At 42.6% G+C, this 23,808-nt stretch overlaps 1 protein-coding gene across 5 annotated transcripts in view; it reads left to right on the top strand.

Moving 5' to 3' along the window:
* Positions 1 to 23,808, top strand: part of VWA3B (von Willebrand factor A domain containing 3B) — a 275,082-nt gene that overhangs the window by 162,513 nt on the left and 88,761 nt on the right. For all 5 annotated transcript variants that reach the window (XR_007915479.2, XR_007915488.2, XM_051835635.2 and 2 more), the window contains exons 15-19: positions 1,297 to 1,424; positions 5,600 to 5,757; positions 12,575 to 12,691; positions 14,610 to 14,694; positions 14,783 to 14,939. Coding sequence is in view for 3 of the 5 variants with exons in the window: in XM_051835635.2 (XP_051691595.2) it covers positions 1,297 to 1,424; positions 5,600 to 5,757; positions 12,575 to 12,691; positions 14,610 to 14,694; positions 14,783 to 14,939 (645 nt within the window). In the remaining 2 variants the exon portion in view is untranslated. The remainder of the gene's footprint in view (positions 1 to 1,296; positions 1,425 to 5,599; positions 5,758 to 12,574; positions 12,692 to 14,609; positions 14,695 to 14,782; positions 14,940 to 23,808) is intronic.

Here is a 23,808-nt window from a genome sequence, read left to right as displayed (position 1 = left end):
ATATTTAGATTGGATCTCATTCCCAAGATATCACATGTAAGTGCAAATATTCCAAAATCTGGAAATCAAGACATGTTTGACCCAAACATTTATATAAGGGTTACTCCACCTATATGAGAGAAGGAAGCCAGAATAAAAGAGTACATGTTCTAGGAATACATTAATATAAAAATCAAGAAAACTGAAACTAATGTGTGGTGATAGAAAGCTGATGAGTAATTTCTATATTTATATAAATACAGACTTGTAATGGTGTACAAAAGAACTTTTGGGGGTTGTAGACATGCTCATTCTAATGGGATATATGGGAACTTTTGGGGTGATGGATATCGTCTTTTTTTTTTTTTAAAGATTTTATTTATTTATTTGAGAGGTAGAGTTACAGACAGTGAGAGGGAGAGACAGAGAGAAAGGTCTTCCTTCTGTTGGTTCACTCCCCAGATGGCCGACACGGCCGGCGCTGCACCAATCCAAAGCCAGGAGCCAGGTGCTTCTTCCGGGTCTCCCATGTGGGTGCAGGGGCCCAAGCACTTGCGCCATCTTCTACTGCTTTCCCAGGCCACAGCAGAGAGCTGGATTGGAAGAGGAGCAGCTGGGAGTAGAACCGGCGCCCATATTGGATGCTGGCGCCGTAGGCAGAGGATTAACCTTCGGTAACACGGAGCTGGCCCCGATATTCTTTATCTTGACTGAGGATGCTTTCACAAGTGTGAATGTCAGAACTTTTCAATGTTATACTATTATACACGTTCAGTTTATTGTATGTGAAGTCTATGTCCATAAAGCTGAATGGGTTAATGTAAGAACTACATAAAGGCCAGCGCTGTGGCTTAGTGGGTTGACGCCCTGGCCTGAAGCGCCAGCATCCCATATGTGCGCCAGCTCGAGACCCAGCTGCTCCACTTCTGATCTGGCTCTCTGCTGTGACTTGGGATAGCAGTAGAAGGTGGCCCAGGTCTTTGGGCCCCTACTCCTGCGTGGGAGACCCGGAGGATGCTCCTGGTTCCTGGCTTCGGATCAGCGCAGCTCCAGCCGTTGTGGTCAATGGGGGAGTGAACCATCGGATGGAAGGCCTGCCCCCCACCCCGTCTCTCTCTCTCTCTCTTTTTTTGCCTCTCCTCTCTCTGTGTGTAGCTCTGACTTTCAAATAAATGAATAATTCTTTAAAAAAAAAAAAACTACATGAACACCTTTAGATCTGTCTTTTCTTGAGACAGTCGGCTTTCTGCTAGAAATATTTGAACTCTGAACCCTTTTATAGAAGCTCATGATGTATTCACTTTTCCTTTTTGGCAGAATGAAGATCTGACTCTTCTAGTTCAAGAAATGGAGCAGGGATACAGAGACCTGGAGAGAGTGCAGACCCTCTATTCTGAGTCTTTGATCATGGACTGGTGGTACAACGGGGAAAAGGAAGGAGACAAGTGAGCCTGTCAAACCGCCTGTTATCCCCACCGCTGGGCGTCCCCTCGCACACTCGACTCACTCTCCTTGACCCACTTCCTTTCTGAAATGCTTCACGAGGTTTCTTTTAGTGAAAAGAATCACCTCGTACAATTAAGTTCAGATTTTTTGAAAAACAAAGTGAATTAGTAACTTAATAACAAAGGGCTTGAAGAGGTGAGAGTGTCCCTTTGTGCTCTCCACTGAATGTGGGCAGGTCTTCCAACCCAAGCAGTGATGGGCCATGTGTGAGTGAAAGAGATCTGACTCAGACCCAAGGTGTGGCCTTCACATTTTGTGACCGCGGCCGGTGCCTTAACTTCTGTGCACACCTCTCCAGGGCTGTGGGTCTGTTCCTCATCTTTAAAATGGTGACTGTGACAGTAGGGTTTGGACTAGACAATTTCTCAAGTCTTTCCCCACTCTGTACTTAAAATTCTGATACGTTTCTAACTGGTAGATTTTCAAGTCAAAATCAAAACAACTCCAAACATGCAAGAAATATGCCAACTTTTACTGAAATGATTTAACGTTGTATAGTTATTCAAGAGTCACAGCCTACCCTGGCAGGAACATTTTTTATTTGAAAGAGTGACAGCAAAATAGAAAGAAGCTGAAAATATATTTATTAATCAGAACTTCTGTTCATCAAAATTCACTTTCTTGCTATTAGTTAATTGAAAACTAATTGTTCTGGGGGCAGGGCCTGGACATAAAATCAGAAAAAAGAGATCAGTGTTATAATGGGCTTACTTAAAATGAGATTTACAGCCATATATATATGTGTGTGTGTATATATATATTACTATTATTAGAAAGGCAGAGTTAGACAGTGAAAGAGAGAGACAAAGAGAAAGGTCTTCCTTCCATTGGTTCACCCCCAAATGGCTGCTATGGCAAGTGCGCTGTGCTGATCCGAAGCCAGGAGCCAGGTGCTTCCTCCTGGTCTCCCATTCGAGTGCAGGGCCCAAGCACTTGGGCCATCCTCCACTGCCTTCCCGGGCCACAGCAGAGAGCTGGACTGGAAGAGGAGCAACCGGGACTAGAAACGGCGCCCATATGGGATGCCGGTGCCGCAAGCAGAGGATTAACCAAGTGAGCCATGGCGTGGGCCCTACAGCCTTATATTTTAAGTATTTGGGAAAGCACAGATACAAGGCACTTCTGAAAGCTGGTTGGAGAAAAGGAATTAAATAATAGGTTTATTTTGGTACAAAAATATTTGAAATCCTTGCATATATTTTTCATAATTCATATTTTCCATGAACTTTTTGAAGATGCCTCTTAAATCTTTTTTTTTTTTTTTTTGACAGGCAGAGTGGACAGTGAGAGAGAGAGACAGAGAGAAAGGTCTTCCTTTTGCCATTGGTTCACCCTCCAATGGCTGCCGCAGCCGGTGCACCGCGCTGATCCGATGGCAGGAGCCAGGAGCCAGGTGCTTTTCCTGGTCTCCCATGGGGTGCAGGGCCCAAGGACTTGGGCCATCCTCCACTGCACTCCCTGGCCACAGCAGAGAGCTGGCCTGGAAGAGGGGCAACCGGGACAGAATCCGGCGCCCCAACCGGGACTAGAACCCGGTGTGCCGGCGCCGCTAGGCGGAGGATTAGCCTAGTGAGCTGTGGCGCCGGCCTGCCTCTTAAATCTTCTAAACTCAGAAAATGTGAACCAAGAATTTAAGACTAAAGAAAACGCGCAGCCCATAAGTGTAAATTACCTTCTCACTATGTCAGCCACTACTTTATCTTCTTCCCCTGATTTAATCAAACTAAAAAAAAAAAAAAAAAAAAAAAAAAAAAAAAAAAAAACTTGGGGGAAAAAAAATGACCAGCTGTTATTTGAAAGTTGAAATTGGTCAGTCGGCTGTCTGCTGTTTGCTTAAATAGAGGATGTAGTCTTTTCTCTTTCTATCTTTTTTTTTTTTTTTTTGACAAGGAGAGTGGACAGTGAGAGAGAGAGACAGAGAGAAAGGTCTTCCTTTTCCCTTGATTCACCCTCCAATGGCCACTGTGGCCGGCGTGCTGCAGCCGGAGCATTGTGCTGATCCGAAGCCAGGAGCCAGGTGCTTCTCCTGGTTTCCCATGGGGTGCAGGGCCCAAGCACTTGGGCCATCCTCCACTGCACCCCCAGGCCACAGCAGAGAGCTGGCCTGGAAGAGGGGCAACCGGGACTAGAACCCGGTGTGCCGGCGCTGCAGGTGGAGGATTAGTCCATTGAGCCGTGGTGCTGGCTTTTCTTTCTTTTTGGGAACTAAAGGGAGCAGATTTTGGAGTCAGAGCAGCATTTTAATGTTGCAACCATTACATGCGAGATGATTTTGGGCAAGTTGTTGAACCCCGGTTCTCTCACCTGTGACACCAGTAAAGTGATAGTTACAGGGCTCTGGGGTGGATTCAGTGACAGTAGACCTGTTGTGGAGTGAGTTCTGACTTTACATAAAGGCAAGAATAAAGAGTAAAGAGGCAATGCCTCCTTCTATAGGTATTATGCTTCTAGATTCCTTGTAACTTCAGGAAAAGTTAATTATCTACAGTCAACAACCAACTGGCTTTTTCAAGTTTTCTACCAGGTGACAGAAATGTTAGAGCCCCGGGATCTTTTATTTTTTTCCCCAAAGAATTAGTGAATACAAATCACATACCAGGAGAACAGGGTTGCACAAATGAATGTAAGCCTGGTCCTTCCGCCATGGATGCAGTGTGGGTACAGTCACAGCAAGGTTTATGTGTGGAAGATGGATTAGATGCTCCGTGGAGGTATTCAGTGTAGGTCTAGGAGGACTCGCAGAGGAGGGAAGCCACCCTTTATATTAAGGCAGGAGATGGTTCTGGAAACTTTCTTTTTGTGACTTTTATGTTCAGAGAAGCTTCACAGAAAGAAATGTCTGGGAAAACACTCAAGCATTTCTGGATCCCTCCTGGTCCCAGATCTTCCCCTGAATGGTTCCCTGAGATCTGGTACTGGCACGGGAGGTCCAAAGTAGGAATTTTTTTTTTTTTTTGACAGGCAGAGTGGACAGTGAGAGAGAGAGACAGAGAGAAAGGTCTTCCTTTGCCGTTGGTTCACCCTCCAATGGCCGCCGCGGCTGGCGCGCTGCGGCCGGCGCACCACGCTGATCCGATGGCAGAAGCCAGGAGCCAGGTGCTTTTCCTGGTCTCCCATGGGGTGCAGGGCCCAAGCACTTGGGCCATCCTCCACTGCACTCCCTGGCCACAGCAGGGAGCTGGCCTGGAAGAGGGGCAACCGGGACAGAATCCGGCACCCCAACCGGGACTAGAACCCGGTGTGCCGGCGCCGCTAGGTGGAGGATTAGCCTAGTGAGCCGCAGTGCCGGCCTAAAGTAGGAATTTTCTTTCCCTAGCTTTTCTTTTCTTTTTTTTCGACAGGCAGAGTGGACAGTGAGAGAGAGAGAGAGACAGAGAGAAAGGTCTTCCTTTTGCCGTTGATTCACCCTCCAATGGCTGCCGTGGCCAGCGCGCTGCAGCCGGCGCACCACGCTGATCCGATGGCAGGAGCCAGGAGCCAGGTGCTTCTCCTGGTCTCCCATGGGGTGCAGGGCCCAAGCACCTGGGCCATCCTCCACTGCACTCTCAGGCCACAGCAGAGAGCTGGCCTGGAAGAGGGGCAACCGGGACAGAATCCGGTGCCCCAACCGGGACTAGAACCTGGTGTGCCGGCGCCGCTAGGCGGAGGATTAGCCTAGTGAGCCGCGGCGCTGACCTCTCTAGCTTTTCTAACAGCTTGCTAGTTGACTCTTGGGTAAGAGACGTGGATCCCTATAATGCTCGTATGTTTTTAACCAGCTCTGCCTCATTGTAGTCCTCACACCAGCCTCTTGTAGAGGTGCACTGGTGAAGTTTCCTGCAGTTTATAGATGAGAAAAGGAAAGACGTTTAGGGAGGGTTGAGTGACTTCGAGGGAAGGAATAGACCTGTGATGTGAGTGGTGTCTTGTGACTCCAGGGCTGAGCCCACCGTCCCCTCATCCACTCTTTTGCCTGGGCAATGAGAAATGACTCTTCTCACGTTAATCCAAATCTCTTCTTGAAATCTGCAATGTGTAACATGAGTGTGTTGACTTAACTCTGCTTTCTTGACAGCAAATTTCTTTTTCCTCTCCTTTTTTATTTAATCTCTTTTTAAAATCTAAATCAAAACAGGCATCAGAAGGAAATCTCTTCAATAATTTCAACACCAGAAAAATGTGCAAAACCTCAATCTGATGTTGAATCAACACAAACCACTTCGTTAAAGATGCTGAAAGTACCAGAGGACCTTTCAAATCAAAAGATTCAGAGAAAGAAAGTTCTCCATGCAGGTACTGGTGAACAAAGTAGTTTGACTCTTATTGGTTTTCCCTCAATGCATGACAATCAAAGAAAACTAAATCTGCATAGTATAATTTTAAAAGCCTTAAACCTGTTGGATTTTTTAAATTGAAATTGTATTAAGATAATTGTACATTCACATAACCTCCATATACCTACCCTTCACAGCATTTCTCCCAATGGTAACATCTTATAAAATAATAGTATAATATGGAAGCCAGGCTGTTAAGGTTGATACAATCCACAGGTCTTATTTAGATTGTTCCAGTATTGTATTTAGGTCCATATCCCTATGTGAGTTCATGTTTCCATCATCACATGGTCCTTCATGTTGCCCTTTTATACTGTGCTCACCCACTGCAACCCTTCTCTAACCCTGGACAACTACCAGGGTCTGTATTTCTACAGTGTTGCCATTTATAGCAATGGACTTGTATGTATCCTTCTGGAGTTGACTATTTTTTTTTTAATAGAGCCTGTGCTCCTTTTTTTTTTAAATTTATTTGGCAGGTAGAGATATAGATAGTGAGAAAGAGAGACAGAGAGAAAGGTCTTCCTTCCGTAGGTTCACCCCCCAAAATGGCCGCTACGGCTGGCACTGCACCGATCCAAAGCCAGGAGCCAGGTTCTTCCTCCTAGTCTCCCATGCGGGTGCAGGAGTCGAAGCACCTGGGCCATCCTCCACTGCCCTCCCGGGCCACAGCAGAAAGCTGGACTGGAAGAGGAGCAACCGGGACTAAAACCCAGTGCCCATATGGGATGCCGGTGCCGCAGGCGGAGGATTAACCAAGTGAGCCGGCGCCAGCCCCTGGAGTTGACTACTTTTACACTCAGCTTAATTTACTGGAGATTCATCTAAGATTCTGCATATGCCAGTATTCCTTGATTCCTTTTTCTGTCTAAGTCACAATCCAAGAGATGGATGTGCCACAGATGGTTTAAACACTTACCTGTTGAAGGACACCTAAATCATTTCTAATTTTTGGCTATTACACATAAAGCAGTTACATACATTCATGCACAAAGCTTATATAAGTGTAAATTTCCATTTATTTAAAATAATTGTCCAAGAGTATAATTGCTGAGTCATGATAATTGAATGCTTAATTTTAAGGAAAACATCCATCCATTTTCCAAAGTGACTGTGCCATTTCACAGAGTGAATGAGTGGCCAGTATGAGGTGCCACTATTTTTTATTTTAATCTTTCTGATAATGGTGTAATATCTCATGAAGGTCTTAATTAGCTGAATGTCTTTTTGCACACTGACTTGCTATGTGTAAATCCTTGTTGGTTAAATGTGTATACATGCATTTTGCTCATTTTCTAAATGAATGCTTTGTTTTTTTACTGTTGAGTTTTTAAAAAGTTCTTCATATGTTCTAGATACTAGGTCTTTGCCAGATATGTCATTTGCAAATACGTTCTCCAAGTCTATGGCTTGTCTTTGCATCCTCTCCATAGGGCCTTTTACAGATCAAAAATTTTAATTTTGGTGAGGTGCATTTGATTAGTCTTTGCTGGATCATACTTTTGATGTCCAATCTAAGAACTCTTTCCTTAGCTTTTATTCTTGAAGATTTTTATTCTGACCTTTTTTCTTTTAGATGTCTTACAGCTTTATGTGTTATATTTGAGTCTGTCCTCTGAGCTCACTTTTGTATAAGGTGTGACATTTAGGTCATTTCTTTTTCTCTCCTTTTCTTCTTCCCTCCCCACTTTTTTTTCCTGTGGCCTATGGATGTTGTTCCAGTACCATTTGCTGTGTATAATTCTTTGAATAAATTGCTGAATTAAATCAGCTTATCTTTTGTAGAGGATTTTTGAATCGAAGTTCATGAACACTATTGGTCAGTAGTTTCCTTTCTTTTTTTGATACTGCCTTTATCTGGTTTGGGTAACAAGCTAATACTTTCTTCATCAAATGAGTTAAGAAGTCGCCCCCCACCCCACCCCCTTCTATCCCTGGGAGAAATTGATGTTATTCTTCTTTGGAAGTTTGGTAAAAGTGTCATAGGGCCATGTGAACTTGGAGTTTCTTTTTCAGGAGTTTTTTTAAATTATAAATTCAATTTGTTTTATTTTTGTGTTTTTTTTTTTCAAATTTATTTTTACTTATTTAAAAGGCACCTACATACACACAGGGAGAGAAGGAGAGAGGGAAAGAGAGAGAGGGAGAGGGAGAAGGGGAGAGAGAGAGAGAGAACACACTAGCTCTTTTATCTACTGTTCCTTTATCCACTGCTCCACATCCACTCCCGAAATGCCTGCAACAGCCAGAGCTAGGCCAGGCTGAAGCCAGGAGCTTGGGACTGAGTCCAGGTCTCCCACAAAGGTAGCAGCAACTCAAGTTCGTAAACCATCACCTGCTGCCTCCCAGAATGCACATTAGCAGGAGGCTGAATTGGAAGCAGAGCCAAGACTCAAACACAGGGATGCTTATATGGAATGTGAGTGTCTTAATCGCTGTACCAAATGCCTACTACTATGAATTAAATTTTTATAATGGTTTTAAATCTATTTGTGTCATTCATTTTATCTTTGTTGGATTTTGGAAGTTTGTGGGTTTTGAGGAATTAGTCCATTATTTTCTAATTTGTCAAATTTATGAGGGCAAATTTGTTCATTATATTCTTTTTTAAAAAAAAAGATTTATTTATTTATTTATTTGAGAGGCAGAATTACAAAATTAGAGAGGGAGAGATATTCCATCCACTAGTTTACTCCCCAAATGGCTACAACGGCCAGAGCTGGGCTGATCCGAAACCAGGAGCCAGGAGCTTCCTCCATGTCTTCTGTGTGAGTGCAGGGGCCCAAGAGCTTACGCCATCTTCCACTGCTTTCCTAGGCAATAAGCAGAGAGCTGGATCAGTAAAGGAACAGCTGGACTCCAGGTGGTTCCCATATGGGATGCTGGTGCTACAGGCGGAGGCTTAACCTACTACGCCACAGCACTGGCCCTGTTCATTATATTCTTTTGTTATCTTTTCAATATCTGCAAAATCTGTAGTGATATTCCGTGTTTTATTGTTGATTAGTCCTTTGGATCTGCCTTTTTTTTGTCTTTTTTAATCTCACTAGAGGTTTTATCAGTTTTTTTCTATCTGTTCATTTGATTCAAAAGAATTTCTCATCAAACATTGAAGCATTTTTATGGACAGCTCCTTTGAAGTCTTTGTCAGATATTCCAACTTATGATCCATCTTTTTCATTTTTTAGAAAGTTTTTATTTAATAAATATAAATTTCATAGGTACAGCTTTTGGATTATAGCAGTTCTTCCTCCCCACACCCACCCTCCCACCCACAAACCAGCCCATCTCCTACTCCCTTTCCTATCCCATTCTTCATTAAGATTAATTTTTAACTATCTTTATATACAGAATATCAACTCTCTACTAAGTAAAGATTTCAACAGTTTTTACCCACACAGATATACAAAGTATAAAGTATTGTTTGAAGACTAGTTTTACCATTAATTCTCATAGTACAACACATTAAGGACAGAGGTCCTACATGGGGAGCAAGTGCACAGTGACTCCCGTTGTTGATTTAACAACTGACACTCTCATTTATGACATCAGTAATCACCCAAGGCTCTTGTCATGGGCTGCCAAGGCTATGGAAGTCTCTTGAGTTCACAAACTCCGACAAGGCCATAATCAAAGTGGAAGTTTTCTCCTCCCTTCAGAGAAAGGTACCTCCTTCTTTGATGGCCCCTTCTTTCCGCTGGGATCTCACTCACAAAGATCATTCATGTAGGTCATTTTTTGCCACAGTGTCTTAACTTTCCATGCTTGAAATGCTCTCATGGGCTTTTTAGCCAGATCTGAATGCATTAAGGGCTGATTCTGAGGCCAGAGTGCTGGTATTTGTCATTCTATGAGTCTGCTGTGTGGCCTGCTTCCCATGTTGGATCTGATCCATCTTGATCGACTCATAGGATTCCAGGTGGGGTTTTTTTTCTATTTCTCATTTAGATTATGATTTTCTTGGTTCTTGATATGATGGGTAATTGTTTGTAGTATCCTATACATCTTGTCTGTTATGTAAAGGACTCAGGATTATATTTAAATCTTTTATTTTGGGAGGTAGACACCTTGTTTATATTTAGCTTGTAGGCCTTGGCTGTCTTGTGTGGGCTGTGGTTCCAACAGTAATATAATTATATTTTAATCTTGCTTTTCTGGTGTCTTTTGGGCTCCTCCTGGTCCCTGCCAGTAGTGCCTGAGGTACAGCAAATTTCCAACGGCCAGGTATTAGGTGCATCTCACGGAGGCAGGGGGGATGGGTTGGTGACTTCTCCCACTGCTGTATTTTGAGTTCTCCATGTCTCGGGCAGGGGAGAGCATCTTTGAAACAAAACAAAGAGGCTTCGTAGTATGGCTGCTTGCTGTAGCTCAGAGCTTCTTGTGCAGTCTGTCTACTTGCTTCTAGTGTCTCGTACATGGGCGCAGTGTCTTAGACCCACGGGGGCCAAGAGGTTTTCCATAGCAGGCCATTTGCGTGGCTGTATTGTTTTTGTCAGTCCTGCTTGTGCTCCCTAGTAAACCTGGGTTTGTCCAGAGTTGCTACAGTCGTGTGCCACGTAGCAACATTTCAGTGGTCTTTTTAAGATTATATTGCCGGGGCTGGCGCTGTGGCTCAGTGGGTTAATGCCCTGGCCTGAAGTGCCGGCATCCTATAATGGCACTGGTTCTAGTCCCGGCTGCTCCTCTTCTGATCCAGCTCTCTGCTATGGCCTGGGAAAGCAGTAGAAGATGGCCCAAGTCCTTGGGCCCCTGCACCCACGTGGGAGACCAGGAAGAAGCTCCTGGCTCCTGGCTTCAGATCGGCGCAGCTCCAGCCGTTGCAGCCATTTGGGGAGTGAACCAGCGGATGGAAGACCTTTCTCTCTGTCTCTACTTCTCTCTGTAACTGTCTTTCAAATAAATAAAATAAATCTTAAAAAAAAAAAAAGATTATATTGCCTAGTGACATCGTACCCATCTTAGTTTGTATAAATCCACTCCATAGTATCCACACAATGATGAAATCACCTAACAATGCATTTCTCAGGACATATTCCCAATGTTAAATAGTACATAGGGACTGGCATTGTGGTGCAGCAGGTAAAGCCACCACCTGCAGTGCCGGCATCCCATATGGGCACTGGTTCATGTCTTGGCTGCTCCACTTCCAATCCAGCTCCCTGATAGTGGCCTGGGAAAGTCAGCAGAGATGGCCCAAGTGTTTGTGCCTTTGCTACCCATGTGGGAGACCTGGAGGAAGCTCCTGGCTTTTGACTTTTGGCCTGGCCCAGCCCTAGCTGTTGGGTCACCTGGGAAGTGAACCAGCAGATGGAAGATCTCTCTTTGTATCTTTCCCTCTCACTCAGAAACTCTTTCAAAAAATAAATAAATAAACAGCATATAACTTTATTTGCTGTTTGTCCTAAACATTTTATAACCTTTCGTCACTTTGGCCATTTTTCACTTCAATTTGGTTTCTTTGGTATTAACAGGCAGCCATGTGTTGAAATTTGGTTTCCACTTTTGATGTAGAGGGGTAAAGAATTGTAGTGAGTCACTGTACAGTTTCGGAAGTGGGGCAAATGCTTGAATCTACTGCCAGGAAAACCTGTTTTTATTCAGTCTCTGCAGGTTTGGGAAATAGTACAGTTTTTAGGTAAATTTCATTTTAAGTTTGGCTCACTCATGTATCTGGTTGTTTCTGTGTAATGATCTAGGGAGAAGGAGCTGCCAATGTAGTCAGCAGAAGATGAACTCTCCTGTGTGGACCGTTTATTTCTTTTGCTTGCAGACACAGCTCCCAAGAAAATTTATCTACCTTAACTTCTGGTGGCAGAGATTACCAAGACAGGACTCACTCCCTCTTGGTACCCAGAAAAACAGTGACTGCCACATAGCACACTGCCATCTCCATGCATGGAGACAATTCTGGTGTTGCTTTTCTGTGCTCAGGATAGGCCACTGGCAGATTACTAACTGATGTTTACCCGGACCATCTGTATCATGTAGGAGAGGGTGAGTTCCTTGTGTTGAAAACAGACACAGTCCATTCATGAAAGCTTTCATAAGGCCTTGACCCTTGAGCCTCTAACTTGTGTACTACAATCACTTGGTGTAGGTTACACCATGAAAAGGAACCAAGATGTCCTGGCACAGGTTCATGGTCCTCTAAAGCATACAGATTAAATATCAGCATTTGATAAGTGCCCACTTACTGGTTGAAGGGACCCAACTGAGAGTAAAACTAATCTAAATAAAGGTCTGGACAGCAACTGTGGTAGACAAAATTTCTACAACAGCTTGCCAAAGACGTCCTGCCCCCAGCCATGCAACTTTTTAATATGATGAGACATGACTCTCCCAACTATGTTATATCGGCCTGAAGACAGGCTTACCTGGGCGAGTCCTGTGTAATCACACAAGCCCGTAGAAACAGGAGCTTTCTCCAGCTAGCAGCAAAAGCGAATGTCCAAGAGCTTTGAACCAGGGGAGGAATTCAGTACCCCAGTGCTGGCTTGAAGATTAACTAGGGCTGTGTGAGAAGAAATCGGGTGGCTTAAGGAGCTGAGAAAGGAAATGAGACCTCCATCCTACAACTGCAAGGGACTGAATTCTTCCAACAACCTGAATAAGCTAGGAAGCGGATTTCTCTCCTGGAGGAGTACCCCTTGAATTCAGATAAGGGAAGCAAAGTATTATGTGGCATTCAGTTTGTGGCAGGACCATCCTCTGAGTGTTGGGAAACTCTTAAGGATCCAAACAAATTGATTTAACCCTTTTCCATGCGACACCTACAGAATCAACCAAAACCAGCCTGCTCAGAAGCCAGATGTCAGCCCTCAGGAGCTCAGCCAGCAGTGAGAAGGACAGCCCCTGCATCTCTAGCAGCTGCAACCCTGCTCCTAAGGACAAAGGCAAGCCAGAGAGTCTCTATCCCAGGAAACCCACACTGGCCTCCCTTTGCTCAGTGTGTTTGCTCCTGAAGCATCTGGGTGTAGGTGTGTTTGGGGGAAATCCTAACTTAAATGGGCCCAGACTGCTTCCTATTCAGATGAATCCCTTGTAAATCACGTCTACCTGCTTTAGTGAACTGTTTCTCAGGGCTACGCTTACGCTTACAGCACCTGAGTGTTTTATACAAGTCCGTGCAGGGCTCACGTAACTACAGTGCTGGTACGAGGCTGGCGTTGTGGCACAGCAGGTCAAGCTGCCATTTGCAAAGCTAACATCGCATATCAGAGCACCCATATGAGTTCTAACTGCTCCACTTCTGATGCAGCTGCATGCAAATGAACCTGGGAAGGCAGTGGAAGATGGCCCAAGTGCTTGGGATCCTGATACCCACACAGAAGACGTGGAAGGAGTTCTGACTCCTGGCTTTGTCCTGGCTCAGCCCTGGCCCTTGTGCCACTTACGGAGTAAACCAGCAGATGGGAGATCTCTTTCTGTGTCTCCCTCTCTCTCTGTCACTCTGCCTTTCAAAAAACATAAATTGCAATGCTAGTGGTAATGCTCACTGCCACTCTGTGATTTGCATTTTAAACTCAAATACTTCATGGTTGATTTATTTTCTTTCCTTCATTCACAAGTGGTACCATCCAATGAGCCAAGTTGGACCAGACCTCTCTGGCTCCAAATTGTCAGCTTTTGGGAGTGAAATGTGAGGAAAATATATTCCCACTCAATATTTATTCCTATTGATAGGATTATTATTATCGAAGTAATAGATTTTTAAAAAAGTTTAATTCCTATAGTGCTTTTCCTTATTTTTCAAGTGGAAGAGTATTGCAGAAATTTCATAGAAAAATATAATTAAAGTTGTTTATTTTGGTACAAAATTTTTTTTGTAACCTGTGCATAGTTTTTGTATGGCACACATTTTCCATTAACTTTTTGAAGGTCCCTCATACTTGATAAATAATAAATCCCAAACATGCATACATACAGTCCCCTAGGTAGCAGGAAGCTTGGGTGACAAATGCACACCTCATGTGTCTCCCGCAGTGCTGATCTGTGTGATGTAGTTTCCTGGGTTTCGGTAAGCCCATCAGTCTGCTACATGCACACTCCTTGAAGAGCTTGTCCTATGATGATTATGGTATGACTTCTTAGACATTTAGTTAACTCACACCCACATATGCTCCTAATCCAAGCTTGTGTAAGGGTATACATTTAAATCCCCAGATATTAATGTGGAGATTTTGAGTTCACAAACCCAACAGGATTTTTGTTTTTTTGTGTAGAGCTGAGGAACCACAACACAAACTATTAGAAACCGAAATGTTGACCAAGCCTCTCCTATGTAACTCGGAGGAAGTCTACTGAGGTCAACCCTGGGCAGTCAGTAGTTATTGGTAGCTTGTGGCATATATTTTAGAGGTGTCTTCCAGACAATGAGTATGGCTCTTCCCTCCATGGAGAGAGACTCAAAGGAAGTAAGCTGCGGAGATACACAAAACAATGACAGTGCCATGTTCACCTATCAAGTTGGTCTTGCAAATGATTCTTGCCTGAGAATCCATCTTGACATAATATGAGGGGACTGCAAGCATTCATGGAAAATAAAATAAAAGCCAAGTGTCTTTGGATGCCAAAAATTTTTTTGGAACCAATGTAGTTGTTCATGATATACATTTTCCATGAATTTTTGAAGATCCCTCATGTGCTTGATTTCAAAATTTTTTGAACCAAAATAAACTCATCTTTTAATTCCATCTTTCTGTGAATTTTTTGAAGTCCTCTCACATGTCAGTCACGGTACACATGATCCTTGTTGCATTTTGATTTAAACCCTATTTATGAGGACAATATATGTCATTTCTCCTTCCACAGAAACTGCCCTACAGAGAAATGAGTGTCTGAGTGACAACTCATCATCAAGATTGATTCAAGAAAGAAGCCAAGTTTATGACGACGAGTGAGTGCTTTCATTCATGTGGACAGTCTTGTGTGTTTGTTGCCTGTCAAGTTGTATGTTTTAAAACACCCCAGTCTATTGTCCTTAGCTCTGCAGATACATCTTCAGCAGACTGGCTGCAGGTCCACGGCCTGGTTGCCAAGAAGCTCACCATCACGGATGCCCTGTCAGCGACCACAGTCCCACACAGCCCCACCTATGTCCCCATCCTGGACAAGCATGTTGTTTCCAAGGTCTTCGATGAGGTAATCAAATCGTGTATATGTCCCTGCTTTTGAGGCACTTTTCATTTTCTGCTCCAATAAGAAGTTGTCTATTTCAAGTTATGTGTAGTTGCAATAAGTCTATTTCAGTCAATGGAAAACATTATTTGTAAAGGCAAGGAAAAGGGAGAAAATGAGCTTCTTGAGAATTCGTAAGCTACAAGGAAACTGGCCTTTGTTGGACTGGCAGCTCCTGGCTCGCTGTTGATGGGTGGAGGGGTGGAGCTGAAGAAATGCTCAAAAACTCTTAAGTTGGAGCCATGAGTGGACATCATCCAACATCAAGGGACAGGAAGAACTTGTGAGAGATTCCACCCTTCCTTCTCTTACCTTCTCTCCCTAAACTGAATAGCTTCCAAAGGAAAAAGTTCAGAGAGAGAAAGAGAGACAGGGTGGCAGGAGAGAGAAAGAAAAAGAGAGAGGGAGTGTGAGAGCCACCAGAGAGTGATAGCTGTATCTTGAGAGGAGAAGAAGAACTTCTGTTGGAAGGTTCTGGCAGGGTTAAATGTGGAGGAAGGCCAGCCAGGCAGTTGGCCCTCCATAGCCACGGGTTCCACATTTGGAGGTCCAACCAAAAGCAAAACAGAAAGAGTCTGAAAATCGATGTTAGGTAACTGCTGATGTATACTATGTGGTTAGGCCTATAGGTTGCATCTGTACTGAACATGTACAGACCTTTCCCCATGTCATTATTCCACGAACAATGCAGAATAACAGCTATTTGCATTGTATGTACATTGCATTAGGTTATACAAGTAATCTAGAGATGGTTTAAATTAGATGGAAGGAATGCATAGGTATAGGCGAGTACTGTGTCGTTTTATATAAGAGACTTGAGCATCTGTGGATTTTGGTATCCTCAGGGGTGTCCTGGAAGCCCCGTGGCTCAGACATGACTGTACTGAAATGTTGCCATTGATTTGGCACCTAGAAAGCCATTATCTTTAGCAATAACAGTTCCATTGGGGCAGCCAGATAGATTGCTGTGGGATGAGGATGTCAGGAGCAATGAGAATATAAGGACTGAACCCTATGCTTCCTAGCAAGTGTAACAGCAACTAAGGAGTTAAATAACAACACAGTAGGCTTTGCAGTCACTAAAATGGAAACAATAGCTTTAAAATACCTTTTTTGATGCTAAAATATTTACAGAAGAATTGATAAGATGATTGGGATTTATGTCGATGTGATCGGGATGGTAGGAACAGATGGGAGATGGTGGGAGTAGCTCAGACAGGTGGATCATGAGTTGATAATTGTTAAATTTGATTAATAATAATATTGGTGGTAGGATGAGGGAGGCTCATTCTGCTATTCTCTCTCCTTTTTTATATACACAACATTTCCCTTAGTAGAACGTGTCTTAGAAGTCAAAGGCAGGAAAACTTTCTATAAAAGCAAAGATCTTATGCAACAGGTCTTGACATAGTAGAGGGTTGATGTATTTGGAAAAAGCAGATGAATTGGTGAGGTTTTTTTTCCCTGTTAATCGTATTTTAAGAACTATGACCCATGGAAGTCAACATACATCCTGAGTTATCTTCTTCTGGAGGGTTCTGTGTCATAATTCAGGCTGGCTCCTGGCTATTTTTCTCAGCATGCATGGCCCTGTTCCTGACTGTGTCCCTTCTGATTGGCAGATTGTTTGTATCTCCAGTGAACTCTGTTTGGATTAGTTAGGTACCAGCTTATCACTTGAAGTTCACTTCTTCAAGAAGCAACAGAGAAAGACAGAACATTGATTAATGTCTTCTTGGAGGTCTGTGACAGGTTCTTTATATTCTGTGAATTTATTGTATTTGCATCCTTGAGTTTTACTTGGGGAAAAATACATTTAGGCTAGCTCTCTCTGGACTTAGAACTTTCTTGAACTCATCATGCTCCCTTCCAAATGTCCCAACAACTTGAGCTACATTTAAAAGTAAATTTCTCGGGGCTGGCACTGTGGCGCAACAGGTTAAAGCCCTGGCCTGAAGCTCCGACATCCCATATGAGTGCCGGTTCCAGTCCTGGCTGCTCCTCTTCTGATCCAGCTCTCTTCTGTGGCCTGGGAAAGCAGTAGAAGATGGCCCAAGTGCTTGGGATCCTGCACCTACGTGGGAGACCCGGAGGAAGCTTCTGGCTCCTGGCTTCAGATCAGCACAGCTCCGGCCATTGTGGCCATTTGGGGAGTGAACCAGTGGATGGAAGACCTCTCTCTCTGTCTCTACCTCTTTCTGTAACTCTGTCTTTCAAACAAATAAAATCAATCTTTAAAAAAAAGAGTAAATTTCTCCAGAAACAAACATGGCAGGGTAGAGAAACATGAGTATAAAAGCAAAGGAAGAAATCATAATGGAAAGATTTATAAACTGAGTACAGAAAAATGTAATTTTTGAATAAAAACACATAAATGAATTACAGGGCAGATCTCAGAAAAATGTGTTACGTATGATGGACAAAGTGGCATAGGGAATATTTTAATATGCGTGTATCAATATAAATCAATGTGTGTATATAAATCAGCATTCATACATATCCATACCGTAGAGGAATAAGAAAATGATGGATATGTCAGTGGAAAAGCTAAGGAATGAAAACAAAAAAAATTAAAACCACATAAAAATCTTTAACTTTTTTGGTAACCCAATATATATACATGTACTAGAAGAGGGAATTTTAATTGTTCTACCACAAAGAAATGGATGTGCTAATTACCCTGTTTTCATCATTATACAAAGTATACATGTATCAAAATATCACATTGTCCCCCAAAAACTTGTGTAATTGTTATGTGTCAGTTAAAACAAAACAAAACAAAAAAAAACAGACAAAAGGCAAAGAGAGATTCACACTTAAAAAAAAAAAGAATTATTTCTTTGACTTCAGGATAAGGGAATACTTAACAAAGGAAGTGCTAAATTTGTGCACTGAAAACCATAAAAATTATTCTGATAAATCAGAAAGGTATAAATAAATGGAGATGCATTTCATGCTCCCATGATAGATCATTTAGAAGGCAATTCTCTCACAAGTTTTGGCATACAGATTCAATATAATCCTTAGCAAAATCCTAGCAGGTTTATATTTTGTTTTTATATTTTGTAGAAATTGACAAAGAGTTCTTAAAATTTATATGGAAGTACTGGGCCGGCGCCGCGGCTCACTAGGCTAATCCTCCACCTTGCGGCGCCGGCACACCGGGTTCTAGTCCCGGTCGGGGCACCGGATTCTGTCCCGGTTGCCCCTCTTCCAGGCCAGCTCTCTGCTGTGGCCAGGGAGTGCAGTGGAGGATGGCCCAAGTCCTTGGGCCCTGCACCCCATGGGAGACCAGGAGAAGCACCTGGCTCCTGCCATCGGATCAGCGCAGTGCGCCGGCCGCAGTGCGCTGGCCACGGCGGCCGTTGGAGGGTGAACCAACGGCAAAGGAAGACCTTTCTCTCTGTCTCTCTCTCTCACTGTCCACTCTGCCTGTCGAAACACACACACACACACACACACAAAAACACACACACACAAAATTTATATGGAAGTACCAAGGAACCAAAGGGTCAAAAAAAATTTATAAAATGAAAAAAGTCAATTAGACAGTCTTTTCTCCATCAAAATGGCAAAGGTAAAAAATACTAAAAAATGGAAATGACAATCAGGGTGAAATGAGAAATTTTATATCCTCCTAGTAGATGTATAAATTGGTGCAATATACTCAGAGGCTGTTGAAGCTTATAACATACACCCCAGCAAAGCAATATATTCCTAGGATTCTATATAAGGAAATAACAAGATACTGACAAAAAATGCAGAGAGAAATTATTATTGCCTTCTATCTAATGATGAAAAAATTGAAATCATTACATTCATGTAATGGAATGTCTTACATTCGTTAGTTAACCATGTTTCTGAAGAATAAATAGTGACATGGAGAAAAGCCCTCAATATTAGGCTAAATTTTAAAAATCAGAGCTTAAAACTACATTGATATTCTGTTAGCAATTTGATTAAACATATGTACTGTGTATACATAGCATTTTCTCCCTCCCTTTTTCTTTCACTAAAATGTTAACAGTTTAACTGAATAATGAGATTGTTGGGGATGATTATTTTTTATTTACATACTTTTTTTGTTTTTATTGTGCTGATTTGAACGCTGAACATATAGTAAGTTTATAAAGAGGAAAATGCTTAAGAGAAACAGGACAAAAAGCAAATAATACAAGGGTGCACATATGAAGGGAACTTAATTTGAATTCATTGTTTTATTTTTACTTGATCAGTAATATACAAATACATTCTCAATGTGTGAGGTTTAACCATATGGAAGTCTTTAGGGGAAGATGTGGAAGCTTCTCTACAACTACTCCACCTGCAAACAAGATATTCTGAACTCTGGTGAACTTCCTTCCAGTCCTTTTCCTATACACACTAATGTTAATTGGTTATGCAGAACATCTGTTCATACATGTGTGTGCGATCATCTTAATAAACATAAATAAGCAATGCTATATGCATTTGCTATTTTTGGCTTTTCACAATCATCTTGGAGACCTTTCCACCTGAGTGGGTTTGTGTCTGTCTCATTCTTAGCAGTTCAAGGTCCCTCCTCATTGTTGATGGACACTGACGTTGTGTCCTTCCTTTCTCCATTACAAACAATCCTCTAACGTATTTCCTTGCACATGGATTTTTGGGCACAGATCCAAGAATGTCTTTGAGATAGTTCCCCTCAAGTAGGATTGATGGGACCTAAAGGGTATGTGATTTTAAATTTATTTATGTATTCATTTATTTGGGAGGAAGAGAAAGAGAGAGAGCGCACTTCCATCTACTGATTCACTTCCAGATGTCTGCAGCAGCCAGGTTGGGCCAGGCCAAAGCCAGGAGCCAGGAATTCAATCCCATGTAGATTGCAGGAACTCAATTACTTAAGCCATTTCCACTGCTTCCCAGGGCAAGATTCTGAATTTTGATGGATACATCCAAATCGTCTCACAAATACCCTTTACATTTCTACTAGTTTGTATCTCCACAGACAAAATACAATAATGCCCTTTTCCTTAGAACTCTAGACGATAATTGTTGATAATCGTTAGTTCTGTGTTCTGAGTGTAAAAATGTTTTTAAAACTCTGAAAGTAGTATGAAGACAAACATTTTTATTCACCTCTCCTTTCCTTTCATCCACTGAAGCAGTCAGCTTAGGAATCCAGTCCAGCCTCGAGAAATCTGCTCTCTGAGATGTGTGCAAGACAGCTGTACTCTCGTCTTAGTAATATATCTACTCCAAGGTTGTTATGGGTTTGAAAGAAGTCATACACGTGGTGGGCAGTACTTAGCAGCCACTTGCTAGAGGTTGCCTCTTGTTGTATTCAACGAATATTCACGTGTCTCCTGTAGACCTGTCCTGGGCTGCAGTTACAGCGCCAAACAGGGCAGCTAACCCCCCTGGCCAAGCACAGCTTACTGTCTCGTGCAGGAAATAGCAATGGAAACAGACGCTCGAGTTAAACGTGCCGAGTGGGAAGTGCCAAGGGAAGATGCCGGAGAGGCCCCTGTCCATTTCCGTTGTCAGATAAGGCTTGCCTTTGCAAGAGATGGTCAAGGTCGGGCCTGGGGGAAGAGAAGGAGTTAGGAAGGTGAAGAGTTGGGGAAGAGAGGCCAGGCAGTGGAGGGGCTATGATGAGGCCTGAGCGTCCAGGAGAGTTTGTTGGGGAAGGGAAGTGCACTGTGACCAGAGGAAGCTGGTAAAGCCGGAATGGCTTTGATTGATTTAAGGAATTTAAACTTTTTTCTGAGAGGAACAGAATTTTTTTTAAAAAAGATTTATTTATTTATTTGAAAGGCAGAGCTAAAGAGAGGCAGAGGCAGAGAGAGAGAGAGAGATTGATCTTCCATCCGCTGGTTCACTCCCCAGATGGTGGCAATGGCTAGAACTGTGCTGATCTGAAGCCAGGAGCTTCTTCCAGGTCTCCCATGTGGTTGCAGGGACCCAAGGACTTGGGCCATCTTCTACTGCTATCCCAGGCCATAGTGGAGAGCTGGATTGGAAGTGGAGCTGCTGGGACTCAAGCTGGTGCCCATATGGGATGCTGGCACTGTAGATGGTGGCTTTACCTGCTGCACTACAGCATCGGTCCCTGGAAGGCTTTTTAATAAAGGAGAGAGAGAATTAATTTTTTTTTCATTTTACAACTACTTTTAATTTAATTTTTACTTTACAATTACTTTTTTTTTAATTATTTTTTTTAACTTTTATTTAATGAATATAAATTTCCAAAGTACGATTTATGGATTACAATGGCTTCCCCCCCACACTGTCCCTCCCACCCACAACCCTCCCCCTTCCCACTCCCTCTCCCCTTCCATTCACATCAAGATTCATTTTCGATTATCTTAACATACAGAAGATCAGCCTAGCATACATTAAGTAAGGATTTCAACAGTTTGCACCCCCATAGAAACACAAAGTGAAATATATTGTTTGAGTACTCGTTATAGCATTAAATCTCAATGCACAGCACATTAAGGACAGAGATCCTACATGAGGAGTAAGTGCACAGTGACTCCTGTTGTTGACTTTACCAATTGACACTCCTGTCTATGGCATCAGTAATCTCCCTATGCTCCAGTCATGAGTTTCCAAGGCTATGGAAGCCCTCTGAGTTCTCCAATTCTTATCTTGTTTAGACAAGGTCATAGTCAAAGTGGAGGTTCTCTCCTCCCTTCAGAGAAAGGTACCTCCTTCTTTGATGACCTGTTCTTTCCACTGGGATCTCACTCACAGAGATCTTTTGCCAGAGTGTCTTGGCTTTCCATGCCTGAAATACTCTCATGGGCTTTTCAGCCAGATCCGAATGCCTTTAGGGCTGATTCTGAGGCCAGAGTGCTATTTAGGACATCTGCCATTCTATGAGTCTGCTGAGTATCTCACTTCCCATGTTGGATCACTCTCCCCTTTATTTATTCTATTGGTTAGTGTTAGCAGGTACTAGACATGTTTATGTGCTCCCTTTGACTCTTAGTCCTTTCATTATGATCAATTGTGAACTGAAATTGATCACTTGGAATAGTGAGATGGCATTGGTACATGCCAACTTGATGGGATTGAATTGGAATCCCCTGGTATGTTTCCAACTCTACCATTTGGGGCAAGTCAGGTTGAGCATGTCCCAAATTATACATCTCTTCCCTCTCTTATTCCCACTCTTATGTTTAACAGGGATCACATTTCAGTTAATTTTCAACACTTAAGAATAACTGTGTATTAATTACAGAATTAAACCAGTCATATTAAGTAGAACAGACAAAAAAACTACTAAGAGGGATAATGTATTAAGTTGTTCATTAACAGTCAGGGCTATGCTGATCAAGTCACCGTTTCCCATAGTGTCCATTTCACTTCAGGAGGTTTCCTTTTTGGTGTTCAGTCAGTTGTCACCGATCAGGGAGAACATATGGTATTTGTCCCTTTGGGACTGGCTTATTTCACTCAGCATGATGTGTTCCAGATTCCTCCATTTTGTTGCAAATGACTGGATTTCGTTGTTTCTTACTGTGGTATAGTATTCTAAAGAGTACATATCCCATAATTTCTTTATCTAGTCTACCGTTGATGGGCATTTAGGTTGGTTCCAGGTCTTGGCTATTGTGAATTGTTCTGCAATAAACATTAGGGTGCAGACCGCTTTTTTGTTTGCCAATTTAAATTCCTTTGGGTAAATTCCAAGGAGTGGGATGGCTGGGTCGAACGGTAGGGTTATCTTCAGGTTTCTGAGGAATCTCCAGACTGACTTCCATAGTGGCTTGACCAGTTTGCATTCCCACCAACAGTGGGTTAGTGTCCCTTTTTCCCCACATCCTCACCAGCATCTGTTGTTGGTAGATTTCTGCATGTGAGCCATTCTAACCGGGGTGAGGTGAAACCTCATTGTGGTTTTGATTTGCATTTCCCTGATTGCTAATGACCTTGAACATTTTTTCATGTGCCTGTTGGCCATTTGGATTTCCTCTTTTGAAAAATGTCTATTGAGGTCCTTGGCCCATCTCTTAATTGGGTTGTTGGTTTTGTTTTTGTGGAGTTTCTTGATCTCTTTGTAGATTCTGGTTATTAACCCTTTATCTGTTGCATAGTTTGCAAATATTTTTTCCCATTCTGTCGGTTGTCTCTTCACTCTCCTGACTGTTTCTTTTGCAGTACAGAAACTTCTCAATTTGATGCAATCCCAATAGTTAATTTTGGCTTTGACTGCCTGTGCCTCCCGGGTCTTTTCCAGAAACTCTTTGCCTGTGCCAATATCTTGAAGGGTTTCTCCAATGTTCTCTAGTAACTTGATGGTGTCAGGTCGTAGATTTAGGTCTTTAATCCATGTTGAGTGGATTTTTGTGTAAGGTGTAAGGTAGGGGTCTTGCTTCATGATTCTGCATGTGGAAATCCAATTTTCCCAGCACCATTTATTGAATAGACTGTCCTTGCTCCAGGAATTAGTTTTAGATCCTTGATCAAATATAAGTTGGCTGTAGATGTTTGGGTTGATTTCTGGTGTTTCAATTCTGTTCCATTGGTCTATCCATCTGTTTCTGTACCAGTACCATGCTGTTTTGATAACAGCTGCCCTGTAGTATGTCCTGAAATCTGGTATTGTGATGCCTCCGGCTTTGTTTTTGTTGTACAAGATTGCTTTAGCTATTCGAGGTCTCTTGTGCCTCCATATAAATTTCAGCACCATTTTTTCCAGATCTGAGAAGAATGTCTTTGGTATCTTGATTGGTATTGCATTGAATTTATAAATTGCTTTTGGGAGAATGGACATTTTGATGATATTGATTCTTCCACTCCATGAGCATGGAAGATTTTTCCATTTCTTGGTATCTTCTTC

Source organism: Oryctolagus cuniculus, chromosome 2, assembly GCF_964237555.1.
Source record: "Oryctolagus cuniculus chromosome 2, mOryCun1.1, whole genome shotgun sequence".
Taxonomy (NCBI): domain Eukaryota; kingdom Metazoa; phylum Chordata; class Mammalia; order Lagomorpha; family Leporidae; genus Oryctolagus; species Oryctolagus cuniculus.
Note: the sequence above shows the minus strand (reverse complement) of the source record. Positions and strands in the feature narration are given on the sequence as shown.